Source organism: Physeter macrocephalus, chromosome 14, assembly GCF_002837175.3.
Source record: "Physeter macrocephalus isolate SW-GA chromosome 14, ASM283717v5, whole genome shotgun sequence".
In the NCBI taxonomy this organism is placed as follows: Eukaryota; Metazoa; Chordata; class Mammalia; order Artiodactyla; family Physeteridae; genus Physeter; species Physeter macrocephalus.
In genome coordinates this window covers 44513783-44527564 of record NC_041227.1, presented here as the reverse complement: position 1 = coordinate 44527564, position 13782 = coordinate 44513783, and the positions used below count along the sequence as shown (strand labels likewise).

The 13782-nt window shown below is 48.2% G+C and overlaps 1 protein-coding gene across 4 annotated transcripts in view; it reads left to right on the top strand.

Moving 5' to 3' along the window:
• The window catches only part of RIN2 (Ras and Rab interactor 2), a 238228-nt gene that overhangs the window by 215934 nt on the left and 8512 nt on the right, over nucleotides 1-13782 (top strand). For all 4 annotated transcript variants that reach the window (XM_028498655.1, XM_007120897.3, XM_028498657.2 and 1 more), the window contains 2 exons: nucleotides 11024-11329; nucleotides 13110-13241. In XM_028498655.1, the coding sequence (XP_028354456.1) occupies nucleotides 11024-11329; nucleotides 13110-13241 (438 nt within the window). The remainder of the gene's footprint in view (nucleotides 1-11023; nucleotides 11330-13109; nucleotides 13242-13782) is intronic.

Below are 13782 nucleotides of genomic sequence, written 5' to 3'. Positions count from 1 at the left end.
ATAACCATGTGAATGCATGTATATATGCATTTCGTGTTTGGATACAGTGCTAATCTTCTTCAGAGAGAGGTTCTTCAGTTGCATAGAGAAAAGCCAATGAAAAAACCGAATCGCTCTCCCCCACAGCCACTTTGTCCGTGTGCTCCTGTCACAGCCCTGTAGGTCAGCACTTTCTAGGTGAGAATAAAATGATAAACAATCTCAAAGATGAAAAACTGCCAGTCTAAATGGTTGTGCCCTATCGTGGAGAATTTGAATTCTGTTTAGACCACTCTTTAAAGCACTGCCACACAAAGCCCTGACATTTAGAGGTTCTTCAGTAAGAACCTCTTGGTTCCAGTCAGCTTTGCTCTTCTCATTGGAGCATGAGTTCCCATGAGAGCCAGCTCTTTCTTGATTCCATGGCCACATACTGTGTTTCCCTTGTGGGGACCTCTCCACCCCCGACTCTGCAAAAGTGGTACATGGAGGGACAAACAACTGCTTTAACAAAGTGTGTACACCACTTGGCATCTTCCTCAAAAGCCCAGGATTGGTGACTTCATGGACTGAGTGAGGTGTACTCACCACCAGTGTGTCCAGCCCTGTAAGGTACTGACAAGTGCGACATCACTTGTTATCCCAACACGTGCTGCTCATTGGTGGGTTTTCACATCACACCACTCTTGCTTCAGTCCCTTTCAACCAATGGGAGAGCTTAGTCCAAACTTGCTGGTCGTGAAATCTACACTTTGCAGAACTTGTTGCATTTTTGTGGTTAGTGTTTTGATTTTATTCAAGCCAAAGAAGTTTTACTTCTGATTTGATGTTAATCTTGGGAAATCCCTCTGTTTTCAAGTCTGGTTTCAAGAAAAACAAAATTTTTCCAACTCCAAAAATGTTAGTAATCCCAAATTTTCTATTTCATTCAAATTGCCCACAGGCGATCAACAAAGATACAAATAAGCCAACTGTATTCCTAAAAGTCAATAATGAAAAACAAGACACTATATTGTTTTACTTTCTTTAATGGCTGTCAAAATGTATATTTTCTCTGAAGAGCATTTCAATTATTTGAAGAAAAGGTATCCTTAAACTCGATTCCCACATATTTCAAAGAGAATATCAATTTACTTATGTGTGTGTGTGTGTGTGTGTTTTTAATAGAGAAATAATACTGAAATGTGGTTAATCACCAGAGAGCATAGCATGAATAAGAAAGGAGATCTGAAATCATTCCTTGGGCGTTAAACAATTAAAACTACTTTGCTTCAGATCTTTTTTTTTTTTTTAAGTGAAAGTTGTGGCCAGAGAGGCATATTGGTGCCAAGTTGAGATTAAAACCTTGACTCTGACTTCTGATCTAGTCCTCGTGTCCATATCACCTGCAAGGAGTCAGTCTCTCTGTACGTTAACAGAGGGTAGAGAGAAGGAGAAAGACTGACCTCTTGCAGCATAGAAAAAGAATGCCTATAGTATTTTTGAAAATTAGTTTAAATAGATAGAAGACCGCAGCAAGAAGCCCCTCTTATTCTCCATGGGGCATCATTTGTTGTATAATTTTTACCTCAGGGCATCAATATTGGGTTCATTATGTCATACCAAGTAAAAGAAGGTTCACAGCCCTGGCGTTAAGAATCTCTGTCCTGGGCTTCCCTGGTGGCGTAGTGGTTGAGAGTCTGCCTGCCGATGCAGGGGACACGGGTTCGTGCCCCGGTCCGGGAAGATCCCACATGCCGCGGAGCGGCTGGGCCCGTGAGCCATGGCCGCTGAGCCTGCGCGTCCGGAGCCTGTGCTCCGCAACGGGAGAGGCCACAGCAGTGAGAGGCCCGTGTACCAAAAAAAAAAAAAAAAAAGAATCTCTGCCTAGGAGTCGCTGTCTCTGTGATGCTCTGAGCAAGGGAACCGTCAGAGAGCTCTGCTGTTGAGGTGGGGAAGGGGGACAGCGTCACAGAGTGTGAGGCACATGGAGGTGTCTGTGCTGGCGCGTTTCCTGACTGTATCCCTGGAATCTGCCATCTCGAGAGAGAGAAGCACCTCCCCGGCAGGGAACACCCCCAGGCAAGAGAGGACTCCACATGGGAGCTGAGAGCAGGAGCCAAGGCACACTTGAAGGGCCAGGCAGACTGAAAGGGAAGCATCAGAATCTTTGACACGGTTTCCATTACTCTGCTCCACAGAAAGGATGGCTCTGATTGGCTGTCTTGGTGAGGCCAGACCCCACAGAGGAGCCCTCATCCTCCTGGCCTTATCCCAGCCTTGCCTGGTTGGCCCAGCCTCCGGACAGGGACTACATCCTGCAGGGCCAGCCCTGCTCCCGCCACGCACACGGCGTCCATGTGGGAGGTTCTCACTTATCATCCAGGCCCAGGGGCTTCTTTGAGAAACCGGAAGTCACAGCCCACCGCCTCTGTTGAGTAGAGAGTATGTATTAAATGCATCCTGTGTTTTTAGTAGAACCAAGTGACAGTCTCCACAATAGTTTAAGAACACTTTTTTTTTTTTTTTTTTTTTTTTTTAATTTTTTGGTACGCGGGCCTCTCAGTGTCGCGGCCTCTCGCGTTGCGGAGCACAGGCTCCGGACACGCAGGCTCAGCGGCCATGGCTCACGGGCCCAGCCGCTCTGCGGCATGTGGGATCTTCCCGGAGCGGGGCACGAACCCATGTCCCCTGCATCGGCAGGCGGACTCTCAACCACTGCGCCACCAGGGAAGCCCTAAGAACACTTTTATGCGGAGGATCCCTTAAACCCCCTTACTGCCTCGGGAGGCCCCGTTCAGTATCCTCAGGTTTATAGACAAGGAAACAGAGCCTAGTGCCCTCAAGCCAGGATGCATGTAGGGCCGAAGCCAATTTCTGTGGAGGCCTTCCTGCCCCTCCTGTGGCGGCCACCACACCAGAGGGTCCTACCATCCACGTGACTCCTCAGTGATGGTGTCAGCCTGGATCACCAGCCCAAGGCTGAGCTTGCTAGATCTCTGCCGTATAAAAACGTCCCTCCCGGGACTTCCCTGGTGGCGCAGTGGTTAAGAATCCGCCTGCCAATACAGGGGACACGGGTTCGAGCCCTGGTCCGGGAAGATCCCACATGCCGCGGAGCAACTAAGCCCACGAACCACAGCTACTGTAGCCCATGTACCTAGAGCCCGTGCTCCGCAACAAGAGAAGCCGCTACAATGAGAAGCCCGCGCACCGCAACGAAGAGTAGCCCCTGCTCGCCACAACTAGAGAAAGCCCGCGCGCAGCAACGAAGACCCAATGCAGCCAAAATAAATAAATTAATAAATTTTTTTAAAAAGTACCCCCTTTCCATACTCTGTTCTTCGGAAGGAGGCCCCTAGCACTGTCCACACTCAAGGGACGAGGGTAGAATTAAGTCCCACCTTCCTGAGGCCGGAGGGGCTGCATAAATTATTTAGAATTGTTCTGTAAGGAAGATGGGTCTCTTCTCCACTGCCTTCATTTTTAACAACCTTTTACTAGAAGGCACTGAAATAACTCTGGTGAATTTCGTTCATAAAACATTGCATGAATGTAGCCTATACGTTTACAGAATGCCCTTCCTAGAAGCCCACCAAAACGAACAAAAATATACATGAATGATCGACCACCACCCCAGTGCTTGTCATTTTTATTTTGGTCGTCTCTGCTCTGGGCTGGTGGGATCTTCCTTTAAGTGACAAAGCATCCTTTATCATTTATTATTTAAGGGCCGAAGGACGCATTGCTGACAATCCTTAAAGCAACCCCAGGTTACAGGACATCCCTGCGGGGGCCCCTGGTGGCTGCCCCACACCCGAGCAAGGGGCTCATTACTAGAGTCACACTTTCTGGATTCTGCAGGGCTAAGGAGAAGAAACATAGTTTTCATGTAGCCACCCCAAGGAAGGATTTTCAGTTCCATTCAGAGGTCACTTGTGGAACACACGCTACATGCGGGCCTGGGGCTCAGGGCTGCAGGCGGCTCACCCCAGGCCTGGTGTGCGGAGGGCTTCTCCAGGAGGGAGGTCAAGTTTGCTCCGTGCCATGCGTTGCAGATGCAGCAAAGAGCTCCGAGGATGCAGCAAGGGGGAGCCGTGTGGGGGGGCGGGCAGGCAAGGCTTCCCGGGGATCCCTGTCATCGGGGAACGTGAGGAGCCTGCCAGGCACAGGGAACAGTGTGAGGAAAGGCGCAGAGGGCCGTTGGCTTCAGCGAGAGCGTGGGCTGCTCATTCGTGGGGATGCGGTGGGAAGAAGGGATGGAGGGCACGTCAGGGCCCATCCCTAGAGCCGCCTGAGCCTTGAAGGTGCTGGAGGGCATTTTAGGGAGGTCGCCCCAGGCAGGGTAAGAGTCACACTCTTCAACGGTCGCTCCAGCCCAGGTACCCGCCAGTCAAATCAGACACTGGCCAAAAACACCTGAGGATCCATGTGACAGGCCGGGTGCCAGGGGCCTGGAGTGGGCAGACACAGGGCAGGGGCAGCGGCGTGACCCAGGCCCTCTGCAGCTAGTTGACCAAAAAGCGGTGGTAATGAGTTAAACCCACCCTTCAGCCCACACGCTTGCTCATCTGCAGTGGGGCTGGGGGCTGTCTGTTCCCATCGCTCTGAGACACACCGCTGCCCAAGACATTCAGCTCATCTGTGGTTGTGAGCTGTGAGATGGGGTCAGAATGAGGTAGTGACAAAACACTGGGAGTTTCGGGGGCAGGAAAACCCCGAGGGCCAGTCCTTGTACCTGTGGATGGGAGGGGCTGCGAGAGAGTCGGAAGACAGGAGAGAGAAAGCTGTACACTTGTCCTTTGGCATCTGAGGGGGGTTGGTTCTGGGACCCCCGTGAATACCAAAGTTCGAGGATGCTCAAGTCCCTTATATGAAATGCTGTAGTATTTGCATAGAACCCACGCACATGCTCCCTATACTTTAAATCATCTCCAGATTGCTTATAGTACCCAAAACAGTGTAAATGCTATGTAAATAGTTGACCACGTACAGCAAATTCAAGCTTGGTCTTTTGGAACTTTCCGAATTATTTTTTTCCAGAATATTTCCATCCACGGTTGGTTGAATCCACTGATGTGGAACCCGCAAATACCGGGGGACTGAACGTACAGGAAGCCAGGCGACTTTTCTGTTCATCAAACCAAGTAAACCACAGTTAATACAGAAAAGAACCAAACCAAACCAAACAGGCCTGAATCAGTAATCCTGGTGTCCTTTATCAAAGACATACACTTCACCGTGGAAAGGAACAGAGGGAACCGGTGATTTTTGCCCACTTACTAGGTGTCAGGTGCGTACGAGGTGCTCATTATGTAGGTCTCCCCCAGTCCTCCCGACAGTCCTATCAGGAAGCTGTGAGTGGTTGAGTGGTCCCATTTTACAGACGAGGAAGCTGAGGCCTGGAAAGGTCATCTTCTTCCCTCCAGGCCGCAAAGTAGAAAAACCTCCCGTTTGGAGTTCACATCTGACCCGAGGGCCACTGGGACACAAGGTGGTCTGTCTGCTTTTCATAAGTAGTTTGTGCAGAGGGTTAGACAGGTGTTCCTATGGCTGCCTGGGTGTCACATCTCAGCTCGCTGAGAAGGGTGAATACATTTCCCAGATGAAAGGTAGGAGGTGGCGGGGGCAGGGGGTGGTTTAGAGTAAGTGCTGAGGCTGGACTGTGGTTTTAAGTCCCAGCTCGGCTGCTGCTGAGCTGTGTGTGCTTGGTCACGTGTCTTAACCTCTCTGTGCCTCCGCTTCTTCACCTGCAGTAGGGTTACCAGACACTGTTGTGCCCACCCCACTGACACTCACTCCCCTGCTGGATTTCCAGCTGCCAGCACCTGCAGCATTTTCCCGACACTTTCTGGTGCCACCAGGGCCCTAGTCCAGGGCGGATGGAAAGGCTGGGGGATTAAAGCCCAGCCCACCCGGGGGAAGCCACCCTCAGGCAGGGACTGAAGGGAGCAGGTGTGTGAGTCCCCCAGCTGCCTCCCCTGGGGGGCCAGCTCTGAGGCACCCCTGCGCTGCATCTCCTCCCAGTGGTAACTGGTTAACAGAGCTCTCGGCGTTGGCCGCCTCACCCCATCTGCTACCAATGCTTCCTGGACTCCCCTCCCAGGGGAACCACTCAAATCCTTTTGTGTCTGGGTGGGCTTCTGGGAGACCTCAAATGAAGACAAATAGGGGTTATGTACTCATGTCAGTGGAAGGGTAGTTTAAAAACGTGTAAAGTACATAAAAGTGCTTGGAATGCACTGAGTCGACATCGGCCCTGATCTTTAATCCAGTTGTGTAGCCAAAGGAAACTATGTTAGCACAGAAAGAAAGAACCAGCTCGTTTTGCCCTTCTTGTACAGAGCAAGGCCCGTGTGCCACCTCCTGGCTTCTTTGCAGTAGGAATGACCAGGTTCTCCACCGTCCAGGGAAAGTCATTTGACTGCTAAGCCTCGTGTCCATCTGCAAAATGAGGATGGCGCTTGTTCCTCATCATAGGGCTGGAGCAAGGGCTAAGATAGAGCTCGGGCATCCGTACAGCCCCTTGTAACAGGAACTGTGCAAACAGACACCCATCAGTATTAGGGATGGCAAACGTTTGCATTTCACAGTTTGAGTTACCTACAAAAAAGGCCCACCTCTTGCCAAAAAACATTAGCTTCTATTTCTTCTGCTTTACTTTCTCGAAAGGATAATCAGAATGCTAGAACTTGAATACACCAAGAGGCGGTATGACCTAACTTCATCTTTGATCTTTGTCAAGCAGGTTGCGACCTGCTCCTTTTGGATATCATGTTGTTGAGACTCTGGGTTCTGTTAGAGTCCCCGGAGAATGTTGAATATTATTTTGTTTTATTTTGACAATCGGTCGGGTTCAGAGTGCTACTTCTGTCTTGCCTGCCATGGGTGAGGAGTCGATGGCGGTTCAGAAGTTCCAGGCAGTGATGGTGAGAGAGGTGAGGTGAGGTCACATGGCCAGAGTCACTGAGAAAGATGGAGACGGGCGGGCTGCCAGGCCGCTTCCTCGCATCCTCGCACCCTTTCTTTTTTTTTTTTTTTTTTTGCGATACGCGGGCCTCTCGCTGTTGTGGCCTCTCCCGTTGCGGAGCACAGGCTCCGGAAGCGCAGGCTCAGCGGCCACGGCTCACGGGCCCAGCCGCTCCGCGGCATGTGGGATCCTCCCGGACCGGGGCACGAACCCGCGTCCCCTGCATCGGCAGGCGGACTCTCAACCACTGCGCCAACAGGGAAGCCCCTCGCACCCTTTCTAAGACACGCAGCTTCTCCGGACTTCATCTCCTGGGCTCTCGCGTCCCCTACGGCAGCAGTGGGTGAGCAGAAAGTGTTCAGACGAGCTGCTGAGTGATCCTGTCCTGTGATGGTTCCCTGTCTGACTTTCTCTGGAATCTGTGCCGCTGATCAGAGTGAAGTGACAGACGTTAGGCTTCTGTCCTCACTCCTAAGAGGGGGGCGATCACGTCACAGGCTTTAACTATTCCTATAAATCACCGTGTTGGGTCACACTAGGGCACGGAGCTCCAAGCTGATGCTCCTTAACTATTCCCCTCTATGGATGAGCTTTGGGGCCAGTTGATAGGATCTCTATAAATATTTTCAGAAAATGTCTTTCCAGCTGGTGATTCAGTTAGCAGTTGGTTTCTAATATTCAAACTGTGGTAGCTCAAACAATTCTCCGGTATCTTCTTGTTTCTTTGTTTGTAAATAAACACAGTTGACATAACCAGAGTTCTCGGGTTTGAATCTTCACTACCCCTCTTGCTACCTGTGTGGCATCAATCTCCCTGCGTATCAGTTTCCTCATCTATAAAATAAATGATAGTCCTCCCACCATGGGTTTGTTGGAGGATCTGAAAAGTCAGTGCATGTAAAGTGCCCACAACAGCATTATTCTTGGGTTTAAAGCAACCAGAGATGGTAGAAAAAAACAGTAGTAATTTATAAGCCACGTCGACCGATGTGTTCTTACCTTTTGTTCTGAGCTAGCCCACGTTCTGAAAGGCTTTCTGTTCCTTTTGTTTCCTAAAATCATTTTTCCCTCTTGCTTCATGAGCAGAACCGTTTTTTCCTATTGGAGAGAACCAGTTGGGTACTGGGTCCCTGTCATTTGGCCTTTTTTTCTGTTCATCACGTTTATTAAGGATTTGTGGGGGTAAAGAGAGGTAGTCAGGAATAAAGTCCTGAAAAAGAATGCAAAGAGACCAGTCTTCCTTATTTCTAAATTACGGCCTTTAAAAAATGTTCTTTGTTTTTGTTTTTTTCATTTGGGGTTTTAAGGGAATGGGCACATGGCAATGCGTTGTAGGTTTCAACCTTCCTAGCAGATTTCCACAGCCCCATTTGCTCCTAAGAGTGGAGTTTATGGCACAAAGGCCGACGTCCCTTCCCTGGGGACAAGGATGAGTTGCTCGGGGGACCCACTCAGCCTGCTGATGACGAGCTTTCTGCTGTCGTCCCCGGAACAGCACACAACCTTTTGGAGATAATTTGTGTGCATGCTCTGGCCCAGAGGTGACCAGCCTGGCTCGGAAGTTAAAAGTTGCCCTTGGGGGTTCAAGGTCTCCAGGTGTTTTCTGTTGGTTTGATTTATCCACATGGTTCTTGAGGTTTAACTTATATCCACAAAGTGTGCGAATCTCGAGTGCTCAGCTTGACAGTTTTCACACCTGTACCCACCACCCGGATCCAGACATCAACCGTCTCCATCCCCCCAGAAGTGCCCCCCATCAGCCCTGGTCATTCCTAAGGTTGACTGTCATCCTGACCTGTCATCGTAGATAGGTTCTGCCTGCTCTTGAACTTTATGTATAAATGACGTGCTAAAGGAGACACTCTTCTGTGTCTGGCTTCTCTCACACAGATTGTATCTTGCAGACTCAGCCAGTTGTTTCTGGAGCAGCAGTGTACTCTTTCTCACGGGATGAATCTTCTGTTGTGTGAATTACATTTTCTGAATTCCATTGTGCGAATATATCCTTGCATCCATGCCACTGGGATGGGCCTTGGGTGGTTTCCAGGTTTGGACTGTTATGAGTAACACTGCTGCCAACATTCATGTGCATCCTGGTTAATGATTGACATGACTTTCAACCCCCTTGGTGACCTCGTTCCTGCAGAGAGGTCACCAGGAATGTAGCTTCAGAACCTTTGGGTAGAGGAATAAACTGGTGAATGTTTATGAAACACTATGAACTTTCGAACTAAGAAATCGTTGACTTTGAAAAGCAGGATGATTGGTTGTATGGCCTCGAGCAGGCCATTGGGCATCTCCAAGCCTCAGTTTCCTCATCTGTGAAAAGGGCATAATTGTCGTATTATGCAAAAATAAGAGAGGCATTGTAAAAATTAGATGAGATAATGATATAAAGTACTTAGATAGAGCCTAGCCCAACTGAGCCTAGCATAACATTAAGCCTAGCACTCAATGTTAATTGCTGTGATCGACTTTTCATCATAGTGACCATTTGGGGTGAAGTCAAAGATGCTGTATGACTTTATATAAGTTTATTAACACAACGTAACCAATGCAAACCAAGTAATTTGTTTTAATGCCAGATGTGAAGTGAAAATGCTGTTCTGTTTTTCTTCTTACTTCATAACCTCGTTTGCTTTCAACCTTGATTTCTGTGGGTATGTCTGGTTTAGATTTCTCTCTGTCCCTGATCTTCTAATAATAGGTGATAATTTGGATTCAATGTGATCTGAACTATATCAGGAATTCCAAAGGCCAGAGAGGTAACTCGGCTATTTCCATGGATCTGTGGGCTTCCAAGATGAAATCACATCCAAGTGTCATATATTAGGTGTGGTTGCTGCCCGTGGAGCTTTGATGAGAATGTGAAACATTTGAGATGGAAAAGCGGGTGTGGGAGAAGCAGAGAGCTTCTCACAGTACAGACCATCTTCAGACCAGACCTCCAGATTCATGGTCCTGGTCATTGTACTGCCAGCCAAGAAAGCTACTCCGCTGGGCAAAACCGTTCCAAGAAAGAGGGAAAACTAATGCCTCCCACACCTAAAGGTGTTTCCTAACTCTGAACAGAAACACACTTCAAGACTTAAAAAAATTTTATTTTGAAGTCATTTCAGACGTACAGAAAAGTTGCAAAAAGGGTATGAAGAAATCACGCCTGCCCTTCACCCGAATTCCTCAGTGTTAATGCTGTGCCACACTTGCTTCATTCCCTGCCTTTCTCTCTGTTTACACACGCGCGCGCGCGTACGCACACACAAACACGCACACACGTGCACACATTCCCTTTTATCTAAACCACAAGAGCGGGCTGTAGGCATTGTGTCCCTTTATCCCAAAATACTCAGTGGGTATTTTCTAAAAACAGGGACATCGTGTTACAAAACTGCAGTGAAATTAACTTCCGTTAACTTTCACGGAAGATTCATTCTGTGAAAAAGAGCACACTCCAGACACAGCTGGCTGAGTCTCCAAGATTCAATCTGTGTGAAAGAAGCCAGATTCACTGTTAACAATATTATCTTATCTGCAGACTTTATTCAAATCTCATCTAATGCCCCACTCATGTCCTTTATATATATAACAAATGACATAAAGACTTTTTATGGTCCAGAATCCAATCCGAGATACCATGTGTATTTAACTGAATTTTTTTTGGTCAGGAAATATTTTAAGGGCGCTGGAACCCTTGCTATTAACAAATCCTTCCTTTAACATAACACGTTTGCTTAACTGTCCACTGGACCCTCAGTGGAAGGACTGGGTCGAAAGAATGTCTTCTAGAATATTCACCTGTGCTTATTGGTGGGGAGGCGTAAAAGCAGTTAAAGCCAAGTATATTCAATTGTATGGACTGCATGCAAGAGAGACTGTAAGACTATTGGGGAAGATTCATTCTTCCTGGCTCTACTGAAGAGAAAAGGTTGGCGCATGAGTGACGTGACGCTAAATTTTGACTGGTTGGGCGTGCGGTTCGGACGTGTCTGCCCGATAACCAATGCACTAAGTTGCAGGTGTCCATTCCCAGAAAGCAGACCTTGCATTTCTTCATTCTCCAGACAATGGTCACAGTAGCTGTGCTTTCTTTGGCAGATGTGGTATTGGAGAAAGCCATGCACAAGTGCATCTTGAAGCCCCTGAAGGGCCACGTCGAGGCCATGCTGAAGCACTTCCACGTGGCCGACGGCTCATGGAAACAACTCAAGGAGAACTTGCAGCTCGTGCGGCAGAGGAATCCACAGGAGCTGGGCGTCTTCGCCCCCACCCCTGACTTTGTGGACGTGGAGAAAATCAAAGTCAAGTTCATGACCATGCAGAAGATGTATTCACCGGAAAAGAAAGTCATGCTGCTGCTGAGGGTCTGCAAGCTCATCTACACCGTCATGGAGAACAACTCAGGTGAGGCCACACCGTCCGGGCTCTTGGCCTCACGATGGGGCTGGGACATGTCAGGCTTTCTGATTCCCAACTGCGCTTCCTTTCAGTTTCTTGACTTCACCAAGTGGCTCCCAAAAATACAAGTGTTACTCTGGTGTCTGGCAAATTAGTCCACGTGCAACAAACAGCACCAAAAAAGTAAGCGGAGGAGGGCAACAGGATTTTTGTACGATGGCAGATTATAAAAGATTTAGTTCAGGGTAGTGGATACAGAGTCAGTCTTGGGAGTCTGAGTTCAGATCCTAGCTCTGCAAATGGGTTCATTAACTGTGGGGCTTTGGCCACCGTAATCAACCTTCCAAGCTGCGGTTCTGCACCTGTCGAGGGTATGACCCCATCCTTCCTCCTAAGGTGCAGATTAGATGGGACAACGCATGCATAGCCCCAAGCATGGTGGAAATATTTATGATTATTCCTGTTGTTACCACATTTTGGCCAGTGAGGGTTTGTGTCGGTGATTTACAGCATCTGTCAGAAACTTGGAACATTCAGCTATAATGTGGCTTCATCATAGCCATTTCATTGGCTCTCCCTTCTTTGTTCCAAACTGATGCAGTGTCGTAGGAATTCACATAAGTCAGCCCTCGGGTTTTCCCTGCGCTGCTTCTTGTAGGTGCGGGAGTGACCCTGATTCATGGGTAGCCATGAGCCCTGCAGTGCTCCAGGTCTTGGGTGAGCCTTTTTAATTCCGTGGATGGTCACAACTTTTCCTCTGAGTGTAATCGCTTGATGCAGAAGCAGCGGAGAGAAAACACAGGCTCTGTTACCCATGGCTGGAGGAGGTTGCCGTGTGCAAGCACTTTGCAGATTGTTAGGCAGAGACGTTAACACACGCGCTCCAGAGCTGGCGATGCTGTTGAACAGCACCTCTGCAGTTTGGAAGCAGACTTCACACGCAAGAAATGTACTTTCTATAGTCCGTGAAATCGTTTATAAAACGTCCGCCAAATTATATCTGCACAGGGCTCTGCTCTTCTCAGGCACAGTTTCTCAATCCCAGCACTAATGACATTACGCCCGGAGAATTCTTCACTGTGAGGCCATCTTGCTTCCTGTAGGAAGTTTATCGGCATCCGGATGCCATGAAAAATGTCTCCAGACAAAGCCAGACTCCCCTGGTGGGGATGGGGGGGGGGCGGGCAAAATCACCCCTAGTTGAGAATCTGCATTGTCATAAAAAGTAGCAGTAAAGACTAAACATTTTTCACCAGATATTAATCGTATATATCTATTCAATGTACACTGAATGAGTACATTTAGCTCACATTGAAGACAGAGAAGGAACAAGTTATTCCTTGCTCGAGTTTGGTTCTGTCACTAAGTTTTGATTACTTTGCACAGAAAGCAACAGGAAACAAGACACAAAGGAGTAACAGCGTTAAATAGACACTTCCGCAAATGGTTTGTCGTGTCATTTGCTAAAAAGTTTAAACTCTTTTCAGAGTACCCTGTTCTGTTGCGTAGGTTGATGCAAATCATGGAAATGGGGAGAAAAATCTTCCCTGTGTTCATTGACTCAGACGTTCATTCTGAAATTGTGAGTTAGGGTTGGTCTCTGACGTGGGCAGTGGGGAGAGGCCCAGGCCCTGTAGGATTCCAGAAACACCCATCTCTCTTTATGAATAGCTCACTTCCCCAGCATGACTCCTTGCTGTCTAATAAAAGCAGCAAGTAGGATATGAAAGGAAGAAATGTTGATAAAAATATCCCCGTCTGTCTCCCCCTTTCTTCCTACTTCCAGGGAGGATGTATGGAGCCGATGACTTTTTACCGGTCCTGACCTATGTCATAGCCCAGTGTGACATGTTGGAACTGGACACAGAGATTGAGTACATGATGGAACTCCTGGACCCATCCCTGTTACACGGAGAAGGTAACAGGCTTTTGAAGAAGTGGGAGGATCTGGGTGCTTCGGTTTCGTTTTCTTTTTTTTTTTTTAATTGAAGTTCACGTGACATAAAATTACCATTTTAAAGTGAACAATTCAGTAGCATTTAACACATTCACAGTTTGGGGCAATCCTCCACCTCTTTCCAGCTCCAAAACATTTTCCTCCCCCAAAATAAAACCCCAGGCCCATTTGGCACTTATATGGGTGCTTTTTTGACATCTTCATTGTTAGCGGCTGTTTTAATTTTGTTCATGCGTAAGAATGTGCTGACTTTTTTTTCAGATTACAAAAGTAATACATGTTCATCGCAGAAAATTTGGAAAAGTCAGAAAAACACAAAAAAATGCAACCCTGCCATAGTTATACTTCACTGAGATTGGTTAAGTGCAATAAAAAATAACCGTTCAGGGCTTCCCTGGTGGCGCAGTGGTTGAGAGTCCGCCTGCCGATGCAGGGGACGCGGGTTCGTGCCCCGGTCCGGGAGGATCCCACATGCCGCGGAGCGGCTGGGCCCGTGAGCCAT